Source organism: Rhopilema esculentum, chromosome 10, assembly GCF_057945365.1.
Source record: "Rhopilema esculentum isolate cy_ngs chromosome 10, ASM5794536v1, whole genome shotgun sequence".
NCBI lineage: Eukaryota > Metazoa > Cnidaria > Scyphozoa > Rhizostomeae > Rhizostomatidae > Rhopilema > Rhopilema esculentum.
In genome coordinates this window covers 13069589-13083447 of record NC_142824.1, presented here as the reverse complement: position 1 = coordinate 13083447, position 13859 = coordinate 13069589, and the positions used below count along the sequence as shown (strand labels likewise).

The 13859-nt window shown below is 38.8% G+C and overlaps 5 protein-coding genes and 2 pseudogenes across 5 annotated transcripts; 3 read left to right on the top strand and 4 right to left on the bottom strand.

Annotated features, from left to right (window-relative positions):
* Window positions 1–1522: 1522 nt before the first annotated feature.
* Window positions 1523–2097, bottom strand: LOC148959318 (histone H2B pseudogene; annotated as a pseudogene).
* Window positions 2098–2270: 173 nt separating this feature from the next.
* On the top strand, window positions 2271–2790 carry LOC148959317 (histone H2A). Its single transcript, XM_089110720.1, has one exon. The coding sequence runs from the start codon at window positions 2355–2357 to the stop codon at window positions 2736–2738; it is 384 nt and encodes a 127-aa protein (XP_088966846.1). The 5' UTR covers window positions 2271–2354; the 3' UTR covers window positions 2739–2790.
* A 1427-nt stretch (window positions 2791–4217) lies between these two features.
* LOC148959316 (histone H4) lies at window positions 4218–4669 on the bottom strand. The gene has a single exon (XM_089110761.1). It carries the CDS (start codon window positions 4612–4614, stop codon window positions 4303–4305), a length of 312 nt encoding a protein of 103 aa, XP_088966887.1. The 5' UTR covers window positions 4615–4669; the 3' UTR covers window positions 4218–4302.
* Window positions 4670–5998: 1329 nt separating this feature from the next.
* On the top strand, window positions 5999–6960 carry LOC148959315 (histone H3). Its single transcript, XM_089110724.1, has one exon. It carries the CDS (start codon window positions 6098–6100, stop codon window positions 6506–6508), a length of 411 nt encoding a protein of 136 aa, XP_088966850.1. The 5' UTR covers window positions 5999–6097; the 3' UTR covers window positions 6509–6960.
* A 1263-nt stretch (window positions 6961–8223) lies between these two features.
* On the bottom strand, window positions 8224–8981 carry LOC148959314 (uncharacterized). The gene has a single exon (XM_089110723.1). It carries the CDS (start codon window positions 8902–8904, stop codon window positions 8281–8283), a length of 624 nt encoding a protein of 207 aa, XP_088966849.1. The 5' UTR covers window positions 8905–8981; the 3' UTR covers window positions 8224–8280.
* Window positions 8982–11630: 2649 nt separating this feature from the next.
* On the bottom strand, window positions 11631–12205 carry LOC148959313 (histone H2B pseudogene; annotated as a pseudogene).
* Window positions 12206–12378: 173 nt separating this feature from the next.
* LOC148959312 (histone H2A) lies at window positions 12379–12898 on the top strand. The gene has a single exon (XM_089110721.1). The coding sequence runs from the start codon at window positions 12463–12465 to the stop codon at window positions 12844–12846; it is 384 nt and encodes a 127-aa protein (XP_088966847.1). The 5' UTR covers window positions 12379–12462; the 3' UTR covers window positions 12847–12898.
* The last annotated feature ends 961 nt before the right edge of the window (window positions 12899–13859 follow it).

The window sequence follows — 13859 nt, the reverse complement described above, 5'->3', positions numbered from 1 at the left end:
CATTCTCATTATGTTGATTTCCATTAGAAATACAAAATATGGAAAAATCTCCTTTTTGCTGTCGGTCATCGATTACGGCAAATTTTTTTTCAGAAGAGGATAATAAACTTCAAACAGACAATCGAAGTCTTGCAGCCAGCCCCTTCTATTTATAATTGCCATGATATTAATAAAACCAAAAATTTCGAATAATGACAAGGCGATTTAATATCAACTTGCATGGACAATTTTGTCAACAGTATGCCTATGTTTGGAAGAGCTTTTGATTGCAAAAAACCCCAGCTGTATGGGTCGATGCAATGTTTGTACAGATCCCCCCCCCCCTGTCAGCCCCGCAGCCCTAACAATTATTCGATTATGGTAGTGGAAAAAATTTTTGCTGCCGCCTCTGGCCAAGGGTGTAAGTCGTTTTTGAGAGTACTGGTCTAGGGAACTGCCTTTGAAAGTAGGAATTCCATCCTGACAACAACCCATTTTTGTTGAAAATAAACTAGTAAATGAAACTAACCGACCTTTCACATTCCTGAGTTCAAACCAACAATACTGAGATATCTGCTAAATCGAACATTCATTGGTTTGGTATAAGCTTATGGCCGGACAAATTGAAACTTGAATAATTAGAATGAAAACTTCAAAACTTTATATTATATCTATAAACTTTATATATCTAATAGATGTGACAAAAGATACATAGCTTTTTGAGAAAATAGCTCTGTCTTTATTATTTTTACTTATAATATTTTCCATTTTTCATGCAAAATTTCTGAGGTAAAATTTAATAAACACCACATTAAAAAAGGACTAAATCAGAGATAACTATTGAAAGTCCACAATTGTAAAAAAACAAAGGAGAAAATTCATAATACATATTCAAAATAGAATGCATATTGAAAAGAAAACTTTCATAAACGCTCACCAGGAGTAATAAGCATTCACTGGCAGTGTTTTTAATATGGGCCTACTCGTTGGTGTAAGCCCGGGACAGGGGACTTGTGGGGGTATTCTAAATGTTATCGAAAAATGAGATATTTGGCAATTCGGATGGTGAAAAAAAAATTGCGAAAGGGATGTTTGGTTTATCTGAGTTTCGAATTTCCAATGAATAAATAGCATTTGCCATTGATTGGAATAATGCATTGAAAAAATATTGCAGCATGTTAGGCTGGGGGTTCATTCTATTTGGCGGGGCTTTCACCATATTGGAATCCAATGTGGGGGGTTTATTCGTGGCTTTACTGTTCATGAAAAACCAAGAGCCAATGTTAACAAATGACTGTTGAATGTAGAATATTTTAAGAAAATGTTTCATATTTGATATTTTCAAAGAGATGTATTTTTTGAATGTTTACCTACAGAGTTGTTAACTTTTTAAATGTGATACTGGATGAGGGGATGCTGATGAAAATGAGACTCCAACATGCATTAGCCTAAATGTTTTTAAAACTGGATAACTCGGTTGAATAAAGAAGCACAATGCTTATCGTGTGTGTCAAAGGTTCGGGCAACGAGATTGGTAAATTTGGTAGCTTTTAAAAAAGCTGTTTGTTTTCTGGTTGTAGACGACAAGCGAGGATTGTCGTGTTCGTGCGTCCAGCAGTTTACTTGCTGCTTGTGTACTTGGTGACGGCTTTGGTGCCCTCGCTGACAGCATGCTTGGCAAGTTCACCGGGGAGGAGAAGCCTGACGGCAGTCTGGATTTCCCTCGAAGTGATCGTTGCCTTCTTGTTGTAGTGGGCGAGACGCGAGGCTTCTTGAGCAATCCTTTCGAAGATGTCGTTGACAAACGAGTTCATGATGCTCATGGCCTTGCTTGAAACGCCGGTATCGGGATGGACTTGCTTAAGTACCTTGTAGATGTAAATCGAGTAGCTCTCCTTGCGCTTTTTCGACCTCTTCTTATCTCCAGAGGCAGCCTTGCCCCCTTTCTTGCCAACTCCTGCTTTCTTCTCCCCCTTCTTGGCAACCTTTGGGGCCTGTTTTCCTCCTTTTGCTGGGGCGTCAGACATCTTGAAGAATGATTTTAAATTTGACTTTTCGAATTTCGAAAGGACCTTCGCTAGATAAAGCAGCAACACTGACTGTGACTAATCTAGTCTGTTGTTGGTTGGCGCCAATGCAAGTTTTTACTATATTTGTGGGCAACTGGGTCGATTAGCTCGAAGGCCATGTGACACACGTCGATTCGCTGTCTCGTGTTCGCTTATTGTTCGCGGTCGATAGCGGGGGTGTTGATTGGTAGATCTCGAGTAAATGCCCTTTACAAATCGACCACTTTGGCGGGCAATCAGGCAGTTGCGAACAAAGTTGTTCATTCTACGGCAAGGCTTCATTTCGTTTTTCAATTTGAGTTAAACATGTCTGGACGCGGAAAAGGTGGAAAAGCTAAGGCCAAGGCAAGGTCGAGGACATCCAGAGCTGGTCTTCAGTTCCCAGTCGGACGTATCCATAGATTGTTGAGAAAGGGAAACTACGCTGAACGAGTTGGATCGGGGGCTCCCGTCTATCTTGCAGCCGTACTCGAGTATCTCTCGGCAGAAATCTTGGAGTTGGCTGGCAATGCCGCCAGGGACAACAAGAAGTCAAGAATCATCCCTCGACACTTGCAGCTTGCAATCAGAAACGACGAGGAGCTGAACAAATTGCTGAGTGGAGTGACCATTGCTCAAGGTGGTGTCCTGCCCAACATTCAGGCAGTACTCTTACCAAAGAAGACCGAGCAGAAGGCTCCAAAATCATAAAGCCTGGCTGGCTAGTGTTGTTGGCTGGCTTTACCAGTTCGTCGAACGAAAAACGGTTTTTTTAAAAACCACCACGAAAACTAACTTGGTGTACCTACTTGTGACACACACGATACCAACCCACACCACACACTCTATATTGTTTATAGTATAGGCCCACTGCATTATGATGCTTTGAATTCATTCAAAGCTACTCACTGTTTAAGCAAGTAGTTTTAATCATTTTATCAATTAGTTTATGTTTCTTTTCGAGTGGTGGTAGGGGTACACTAGCATCTCAATTAATCATGCTCAACAGATGAGCACAAAGAAACCATACCAAACATTCAATAACAATAATCAAGCAGTCAATCAATTGAACCAGCAGCAAGTAATCAATATAGGGTTGATTGGTCCTAAGAAGCTATCCTTAAACAGGCTATCCTTACACAGTTGAACCAAGATGCAAGCAACAATTGATCAAGGTGAAACAACTTTTATTTAAGGGCAAATAATTATGGTTGAATATGAAAAAAGAATAGACAGAAAAGGAATTCTTTTCTTCAATTGATCAAGGTGGAACAACTGTTATTTAAGGGCAAATATTTATGGTTGAAAATGAAAATGAATAGACAGAAAAGGATTATTTTCTTCAATTGATCAAGGTGAAACAACTTTTATTTAAGGGCAAATAATTATGGTTGAAAATGAAAATGAATAGACAGAAAAGGAATTATTTTCTTCAATTGATCAAGGTGAAACAACTTTTATTTAAGGGCAAATAATTATGGTTGAAAATGAAAAAGAATAGACAGAAAAGGAATTATTTTCTTCAATTGATCAAGGTGAAACAACTTTTATTTAAGGGCAAATAATCAAAGTTGAAAATAAAATAGAATAGACAGAATTGGAATTCTTTTCTTGGCCTGTTGGTAATCTTCCTGGTTATATTTCTTGCTGATGGTCATTAAAACTGAATTGACCAAAGGGCTGGGCTATTTGTTGATGGTAGTAAGGTGAAGATGTATGAATCTTTTGCTTGGTTTTATAATGATGATAATGTATCTCATATGTCAACATTTGTCAATGATCCACAAACACAACAATTATGAGAGAGGGATATGCACATTACTACTGTGTGTCAAGTCAACGAGGGGTTTATCATTTATTTGTGTTCATGAAATGGAGATGTTTGGAGCCTACCTTTCTGGTGAGGACATCTTGTAGACTTATTATTATTAATTTGGAGATGAGTTTGTCGGCATGCTCTTTCAAAAATCAACTTGATTGAGCTAGCTGCATCAATAGCATTTTACAAAGTCCTATTATTATTTAGTAAACATATTCCTGTTGGAGTTCAGTGCATTTTTGTGCGACTTTACATTATACCGGTCGATTTATTTAGTGGGATATTAATTTATTGATTCAGTACATTCAATTATGACTCGCTGTTAATCGTGTGCTGTCACAAGGCTTAAAACATTGGGCAACTTTGGCATTTTTGGTAGCTTTTAAAAAAGCTGTTTGTGTTGTTGGTGAGGACGAGTCACTCCAGTTGTCTATCCTGTAAACAGGACGACGCAACTTAACCGCCAAATCCGTACAGTGTTCGACCCTGTCTCTTCAAAGCGTAGACGACATCCATGGCAGTGACAGTCTTTCGCTTGGCATGTTCTGTGTATGTGACTGCATCGCGAATGACGTTCTCGAGGAAAACCTTGAGAACACCTCGTGTCTCTTCGTAAATGAGGCCAGAGATTCTCTTTACTCCTCCACGACGAGCCAATCGGCGAATGGCTGGCTTGGTGATGCCTTGAATGTTGTCACGAAGAATCTTTCGATGACGTTTAGCACCTCCTTTGCCAAGACCCTTTCCTCCTTTTCCTCTTCCAGACATGATTGTTGAAAGTTGTGTTGTACGACAGCGAGCGACAATGCACGAGGCGACTGATTTCAATCAGAGTTGCCAGATTGAAATCTATAAAAATCCCGCATCAAGACATAAAAAATCCCAGAATGCAATAGATTTTCTCAAAAAATCCCGAGATTTTTTTGTGATGTTCTGATGACGCCATTTACCACAGGGACAAAATTTTGACCTCTGTGCAACGACTTTTCAACTTCTCTATCTTGTGCAACATTGTAATTGTACGGACCAAAGCATTGACAAAGGAGTTAAAATTTTTCTTGACATTTTTATTTCAGTTGCGTGACAAGAAACAAAAGGAGACCATTTTAGACGAAAATAGCTGTCAATCCTAAGTAAACTGATGACACTGAAGATAAAAGATAAAATTTATTAAATAACATAACAATGTAACTGAATAAAGTTCGATATTTTTAGGGTATTTTAGCAGTTTCTATTCGAGAAGTCCATCACCAAGAACAAAGTCATCGTCTGCATTGACTCTATAAATTCTTTCTGTGATGAATTTCCTTTTCATAGCATGGGTGACTTTGAAATTATAGCAATCTTCACCTCTCCATTGAAGACTGCTATCCACACGGACTAATGTGTCTGTAGTGGGGCTTGCCACTAGCAAAGTGTGGATGAAATGTGCCGCTCTTATTCTCGTATGAATGCTTTGTTACTAACAAATCTATTCTGAAAAACTTTTCTAATCCATTCTCTAAAAATCCCGAGAATTTTCCCGAGATTTTTTCACCGAAAAAAATTCCCGAGAAAAATCCCAACAGCTCTGAATATTCCCGAGATCTCGGGATAAAATCCCGAACCTGGCAACCCTGATTTCAATCTGACTCAACCGGCAAATACATACAGGAGCAACTGCGGACCTATTAGGAGCACTCTCTTTATACTGCCATCTTTCTTGATGGCGCCTTTACTGCATAAGCAAACTATGTCCTAGCAGAAAAGGCGAGGGAAGGTACACTTACAAGACAATTTGCCTCTTGAAATATGTCAATTCAGTGTTTTATTTGACTGACTGCCAAAGAGAACTGGAAAACAGCCACTAAAAACAAACATTATTTACGTAAACTCTTGCTATTGTTGCCATCAACCAGGATAACAAACCTCCCCAAGTCAAAGAGACAGGAATTTGCAATTGCTTGAATCCCTTTGAATTTGCTTTTTCTGCTTCCCTTTAGTTTTAAGAAATGGTATTATATTAATCTTGTTCAGAAGATGCAATTGCAGCTCGCTCGAAACTTGGGATAATAAAGCAGCCAATGGGCGATGCATTCTTTGTCATTTCGCTTCTCCCGGCATGTCACGTGGCTTGCTCAAACATTTCAAATTGACCTCAAATGGCGCCGATTCGCAGATTGATTCGTTGTTCCTAGCTGGAAGGTAGTACCGTCATCGCTCAGTCACCTTATTTCGTTCGCCCTTATTGAAATTTCTTCGTAGTGTCAAAATGGCTCGTACAAAGCAAACTGCAAGGAAATCAACTGGAGGAAAAGCTCCTCGCAAACAACTGGCCACCAAGGCTGCACGAAAGAGTGCCCCAGCAACTGGAGGTGTAAAGAAGCCACACAGATACAGGCCCGGAACAGTTGCTCTGAGAGAAATTCGTAGATACCAGAAGTCGACCGAGTTGTTGATCAGGAAACTGCCCTTCCAAAGACTCGTCCGAGAAATTGCCCAAGACTTCAAGACAGATCTGCGCTTTCAGAGCTCGGCGGTGATGGCCCTCCAAGAGGCATCTGAAGCTTACCTAGTTGGACTGTTTGAAGACACCAACTTGTGCGCCATTCATGCCAAACGTGTTACCATTATGCCAAAGGACATACAACTGGCCAGAAGGATTCGTGGAGAGAGAGCTTAATTCAACAAGCAAATTTCATCTTTGTCGATGAATTCTTTGAAAAAAACGGTTTTTTTAAAAACCACCATAGACACCAGAGATTATATTTCCCCAACCATAATACACACGACATGGTCGACTCAGATCAGTTCAGTTCATATCTACATGTACTTTTAAAACTAACATGTAATATTAAGTTACATTGGTACATGCAAATAAATTACATTAGTAGTTTACTTACAAATAATTTACATTTACAAATAATTTAATCTACTGGTAGTTACGTTGTCACAAACTACCAGTAGTTAGTTGGTCATGTACTCTGTAGAATGGGAAAAATGAATCACTTTTTCATAGTGCTAGACTGAATTCAAGAGCATACAATTTATATCATGTGCACAATATTTTCAATTTGTGCTAAGCCCACAATGTAATACATATGTATGTATTTAAAATGTTGAGGTCACAATAAATATGACATATCATTTACTCTATCTTATTCTGAATTTAAAAACCATTAGGAATTATTATACAACTGCTGGCAAATTTATTTCATGACAATCTTTTTAGTCACCAAATATAATATATGGTTTTTTCAGTCTTACCAAAATACCCCAATATATTGTGGGTTTGCCCCAAATGTTCAGCCACTGCAAGTGTCAGTATTGGATTTCAACATGTGTAAGGGAAAAACATTAGTTATAAAGTATCATTTGCTCATTTCCAGGCAATTTTTATTACAGTGTGCCAATCATAGAAATCTTAGCTACATCAACCATTAAATGTTTACATTGTATGACACACTCCTATACTCTCTACTTGATTCATATCACAATCAACCTGAAAATTTCAGCAATTTAGGGCACTGAACATATTGCTTGCATTCAAAAAATAAACTCTGATTGTAAAAGTAAGCTTTAAAATTTTCTTCAAAAGCAACCCAACAGGTAACCACAAGCTGGCTTCACAAGAATAGACTAAATCTCCAATCAACATGCTTATGATTAAGGTCATTACCCATCAAGAACCCCTTCTGTCTAACAATTCTTGATATAAGTTTGGCTGCAAAGAGGGCAATTGTTATTTCAGTTTTAATTTCTCTAGACAGTGTAAGATAAGATGATAAATTCGATTTCTGCTAACCTACATGATACTGTGTACTTGCAATTTTGTTCTCAATATAATTTACTAATAATGAGATGATGAATCCTTAGATCTACTTTGTAAATATTGAAGCTTGCATACTTCATCACCAAAAATATTTGATATATCCATGTGTTGTCTTTATTCTTTTTTATGCTGATCATAGTCACATAGCACATCAAGGACCTATACTGTCAAACTAGTCTTGAAATTTCTTTGGATGTAAACTGGCAATTGTTATTACAATTGGCATTCTTAAAAGCTACTAATAATACTGTAAAAATATGAGTTGCTCCAGACTTTGCAGAAAAAATGTGTATCTTCTGCTAATTTTATGATAGTGTACAGTGGCAATTGTGCTTTCAAAATAGTTTACTATGCACATAACTTTAGCTGAAATGATAAATCCTGCTACCTATTTTGTAAATCATTTTGATGAAGGTACATCATAAAGAAAAAAGTGACAAATGCAGGTGACTGTGGGCCCACCAGACTTGAAAACTCTACATTTAATTTCATGATATCAATGCAGCCGTCAAGGCTAATCAAGAACCGATGACCGACTTTTTGGTAGCTTTTAAAAAAGCTGTTTGTTTATATGGTAAACCAGGTGGTAAGTGGGAATCATGGCCCTCCTCCACTGATGCCATCTACTTCTTTGATTTTGCAGCCTTTACTTTCTTCCCAGCCGGTGACTTTGCTGTCTTTTTGCTGGCAGCCTTTTTGGGTTTGCTCTTACCAGCAGCTGATGCCTTCTTACCAGCAGCTACTTTAGGCTTCTTTGCCACTTTGGCCTTGGGCTTCTTTGGTGACTTATTGGCTCCGCTGGCTTTCTTTGGTGTCGAGGCCTTCTTTTTTGCAGGGCTTTTCTTGACTGAAGTTGCAGCCTTCTTAGCAGTAGCCTTTTTCGCCGCTGCTGGCTTTTTCGCAACCTTCTTTGCTGCTGCTGGCTTTTTCACTGCTGCAGGCTTCTTGGCAGCGGCAGGCAGCTTGAACGAACCTGAAGCCCCTACCCCTTTCGTTTGGATGAGAGAGCCAGAAGCGACCAGTTTTTTCAAGGAGGCTTTCAGGTTTCTCTTCAGAGCGCTCTCATCACCGAGACCTTTGTAATTAGATTGTAAATACTTGGCAATTTTCTGTCGCGATGACCCATTTCGCTCCTTCAGGATTCTGATTGCTTCCGCGATCATGTCCTTATACGCAGGATGTGCGGCAGGCTTCTTGGGCGCTGCTGTCTTCTTCGCCTTCTTTGGTGATGTAGCAGACGAATCCATATCACTTTCGAACTAGTGCTCCAACAATAAAATGGTGTGCGACCTTCACAAAGATTCAAATTCAAAACAGCCTACCTTCCGTACGAACCTTTAAAGCACTTGCAGTTAGGCGCCAAAACACACGTGACCATCAAAATATTAGGCCAACATGGCTATCAATTTTGTGCTTCTTGTCAAAACCTATTTGCCCGTCTACACCTAGCCGTGGCAAATACGATCTTGGCCGCATTCAAATCAGCAATATTATGGTATTTAGTTTCATTATTATTCTTTGCCAAGGAGACTTTGGTGCCTATTGCAGCAAAATATTCGATATCAACTTGTATAGCTCAACATGCCATCAAACATTGTTTGATTATTTTCTTTTCCAGTCGTCATAAAACCTCCCAGTACACATGCAAGGGCAGGTTCAAAAGGTCCATTAATTGATCGAACCAGCAAATCGCCGTTACCTTTTGTGATGACTATAAAAACGCTTAAATTGGGCCGAATTTGACTGCAAGAAGCACAGCACAATTTTCCCTCAACAAGTTAAGTATTAATTTTTTACCCTTATGTTTGAAACATTGGGTAACGATGGAGGAAAAATTCCTATTCAAAAAGTTCCTTTAGAAAAGGAAGATGATTTATTTAAAGATTTAGTTTTCCGGCAATTTTTGTGTCAGTAATAAACTGTGAAAGCTCATGATGAAGGGCAGAGCGGGGGTGGGGGTAGGTAGAAAAACTGAAGAAAGAAGGCTTAGAAAATCTGCAAAGAAAACCAGACATCTTTTGAAATTTAGGACGAACAGACTCTATAATTAGCAAGAAGCAGCCTATTTATTACATTTTCTCTGGCTATACCAACTCTTACCGAGGTGATCAGCGTACACGTCAATATATGAGGGCTGCATGTAGCATGTTTTCAGAACGACCAGATTTGAAAGTGGCCAAAAGTACTTTGATTGAAGTAAGCTCGTAAAGAAAGATACATAATAGAAGAGAATTTTTAGAAAAGAAAGAGAATTTTTAGCATAATAGAAGCATTAATTGACATAGTAAAGGTACTTAGTGATGTGCCACAAGCAAGAGTATACTGTACTGACTTCTAGTCAAGTTAATACCCTGGAGAGGCAGGAGGGACAGAGGGGGCAAGTAGCGCCGTTGAATATTCACTCCTAAGAAAATTAAATAAAGTTTTGTAGATAAATGATGACCAGCTTTGCCATTCTCATTATGTTGATTTCCATTAGAAATACAAAATATGGAAAAATCTCCTTTTTGCTGTCGGTCATCGATTACGGCAAATTTTTTTTCAGAAGAGGATAATAAACTTCAAACAGACAATCGAAGTCTTGCAGCCAGCCCCTTCTATTTATAATTGCCATGATATTTATAAAACCAAAAATTTCGAATAATGACAAGGCGATTTAATATCAACTTGCATGGACAATTTTGTCAACAGTATGCCTATGTTTGGAAGAGCTTTTGATTGCAAAAAACCCCAGCTGTATGGGTCGATGCAATGTTTGTACAGATCCCCCCCCCCTGTCACCCCCTCAGCCCTAACAATTATTCGATTATGGTAGTGGAAAAAATTTTTGCTGCCGCCTCTGGCCAAGGGTGTAAGTCGTTTTTGAGAGTACTGGTCTAGGGAACTGCCTTTGAAAGTAGGAATTCCATCCTGACAACAACCCATTTTTGTTGAAAATAAACTAGTAAATGAAACTAACCGACCTTTCACATTCCTGAGTTCAAACCAACAATACTGAGATATCTGCTAAATCGAACATTCATTGGTTTGGTATAAGCTTATGGCCGGACAAATTGAAACTTGAATAATTAGAATGAAAACTTCAAAACTTTATATTATATCTATAAACTTTATATATCTAATAGATGTGACAAAAGATACATAGCTTTTTGAGAAAATAGCTCTGTCTTTATTATTTTTACTTATAATATTTTCCATTTTTCATGCAAAATTTCTGAGGTAAAATTTAATAAACACCACATTAAAAAAGGACTAAATCAGAGATAACTATTGAAAGTCCACAATTGTAAAAAAACAAAGGAGAAAATTCATAATACATATTCAAAATAGAATGCATATTGAAAAGAAAACTTTCATAAACGCTCACCAGGAGTAATAAGCATTCACTGGCAGTGTTTTTAATATGGGCCTACTCGTTGGTGTAAGCCCGGGACAGGGGACTTGTGGGGGTATTCTAAATGTTATCGAAAAATGAGATATTTGGCAATTCGGATGGTGAAAAAAAAATTGCGAAAGGGATGTTTGGTTTATCTGAGTTTCGAATTTCCAATGAATAAATAGCATTTGCCATTGATTGGAATAATGCATTGAAAAAATATTGCAGCATGTTAGGCTGGGGGTTCATTCTATTTGGCGGGGCTTTCACCATATTGGAATCCAATGTGGGGGGTTTATTCGTGGCTTTACTGTTCATGAAAAACCAAGAGCCAATGTTAACAAATGACTGTTGAATGTAGAATATTTTAAGAAAATGTTTCATATTTGATATTTTCAAAGAGATGTATTTTTTGAATGTTTACCTACAGAGTTGTTAACTTTTTAAATGTGATACTGGATGAGGGGATGCTGATGAAAATGAGACTCCAACATGCATTAGCCTAAATGTTTTTAAAACTGGATAACTCGGTTGAATAAAGAAGCACAATGCTTATCGTGTGTGTCAAAGGTTCGGGCAACGAGATTGGTAAATTTGGTAGCTTTTAAAAAAGCTGTTTGTTTTCTGGTTGTAGACGACAAGCGAGGATTGTCGTGTTCGTGCGTCCAGCAGTTTACTTGCTGCTTGTGTACTTGGTGACGGCTTTGGTGCCCTCGCTGACAGCATGCTTGGCAAGTTCACCGGGGAGGAGAAGCCTGACGGCAGTCTGGATTTCCCTCGAAGTGATCGTTGCCTTCTTGTTGTAGTGGGCGAGACGCGAGGCTTCTTGAGCAATCCTTTCGAAGATGTCGTTGACAAACGAGTTCATGATGCTCATGGCCTTGCTTGAAACGCCGGTATCGGGATGGACTTGCTTAAGTACCTTGTAGATGTAAATCGAGTAGCTCTCCTTGCGCTTTTTCGACCTCTTCTTATCTCCAGAGGCAGCCTTGCCCCCTTTCTTGCCAACTCCTGCTTTCTTCTCCCCCTTCTTGGCAACCTTTGGGGCCTGTTTTCCTCCTTTTGCTGGGGCGTCAGACATCTTGAAGAATGATTTTAAATTTGACTTTTCGAATTTCGAAAGGACCTTCGCTAGATAAAGCAGCAACACTGACTGTGACTAATCTAGTCTGTTGTTGGTTGGCGCCAATGCAAGTTTTTACTATATTTGTGGGCAACTGGGTCGATTAGCTCGAAGGCCATGTGACACACGTCGATTCGCTGTCTCGTGTTCGCTTATTGTTCGCGGTCGATAGCGGGGGTGTTGATTGGTAGATCTCGAGTAAATGCCCTTTACAAATCGACCACTTTGGCGGGCAATCAGGCAGTTGCGAACAAAGTTGTTCATTCTACGGCAAGGCTTCATTTCGTTTTTCAATTTGAGTTAAACATGTCTGGACGCGGAAAAGGTGGAAAAGCTAAGGCCAAGGCAAGGTCGAGGACATCCAGAGCTGGTCTTCAGTTCCCAGTCGGACGTATCCATAGATTGTTGAGAAAGGGAAACTACGCTGAACGAGTTGGATCGGGGGCTCCCGTCTATCTTGCAGCCGTACTCGAGTATCTCTCGGCAGAAATCTTGGAGTTGGCTGGCAATGCCGCCAGGGACAACAAGAAGTCAAGAATCATCCCTCGACACTTGCAGCTTGCAATCAGAAACGACGAGGAGCTGAACAAATTGCTGAGTGGAGTGACCATTGCTCAAGGTGGTGTCCTGCCCAACATTCAGGCAGTACTCTTACCAAAGAAGACCGAGCAGAAGGCTCCAAAATCATAAAGCCTGGCTGGCTAGTGTTGTTGGCTGGCTTTACCAGTTCGTCGAACGAAAAACGGTTTTTTTAAAAACCACCACGAAAACTAACTTGGTGTACCTACTTGTGACACACACGATACCAACCCACACCACACACTCTATATTGTTTATAGTATAGGCCCACTGCATTATGATGCTTTGAATTCATTCAAAGCTACTCACTGTTTAAGCAAGTAGTTTTAATCATTTTATCAATTAGTTTATGTTTCTTTTCGAGTGGTGGTAGGGGTACACTAGCATCTCAATTAATCATGCTCAACAGATGAGCACAAAGAAACCATACCAAACATTCAATAACAATAATCAAGCAGTCAATCAATTGAACCAGCAGCAAGTAATCAATCTAGGGTTGATTGGTCCTAAGAAGCTATCCTTAAACAGGCTATCCTTACACAGTTGAACCAAGATGCAAGCAACAATTGGTCAAGGTGGAACAACTGTTATTTAAGGGCAAATATTTATGGTTGAAAATGAAAATGAATAGACAGAAAAGGATTATTTTCTTCAATTGATCAAGGTGAAACAACTTTTATTTAAGGGCAAATAATTATGGTTGAAAATGAAAATGAATAGACAGAAAAGGAATTATTTTCTTCAATTGATCAAGGTGAAACAACTTTTATTTAAGGGCAAATAATTATGGTTGAAAATGAAAAAGAATAGACAGAAAAGGAATTATTTTCTTCAATTGATCAAGGTGAAACAACTTTTATTTAAGGGCAAATAATCAAAGTTGAAAATAAAATAGAATAGACAGAATTGGAATTCTTTTCTTGGCCTGTTGGTAATCTTCCTGGTTATATTTCTTGCTGATGGTCATTAAAACTGAATTGACCAAAGGGCTGGGCTATTTGTTGATGGTAGTAAGGTGAAGATGTATGAATCTTTTGCTTGGTTTTATAATGATGATAATGTATCTCATATGTCAACATTTGTCAATGATCCACAAACACAACAATTATGAGAGAGGGATATGC

Bases quoted from the DNA above. Each gene is read 5' to 3' on its own strand.
- LOC148959317 (XM_089110720.1), top strand. From the start codon at position 2,355: ATGTCTGGACGCGGAAAAGGTGGAAAAGCTAAGGCCAAGGCAAGGTCG.
- LOC148959312 (XM_089110721.1), top strand. From the start codon at position 12,463: ATGTCTGGACGCGGAAAAGGTGGAAAAGCTAAGGCCAAGGCAAGGTCG.
- LOC148959314 (XM_089110723.1), bottom strand. From the start codon at position 8,904: ATGGATTCGTCTGCTACATCACCAAAGAAGGCGAAGAAGACAGCAGCG.
- LOC148959316 (XM_089110761.1), bottom strand. From the start codon at position 4,614: ATGTCTGGAAGAGGAAAAGGAGGAAAGGGTCTTGGCAAAGGAGGTGCT.
- LOC148959315 (XM_089110724.1), top strand. From the start codon at position 6,098: ATGGCTCGTACAAAGCAAACTGCAAGGAAATCAACTGGAGGAAAAGCT.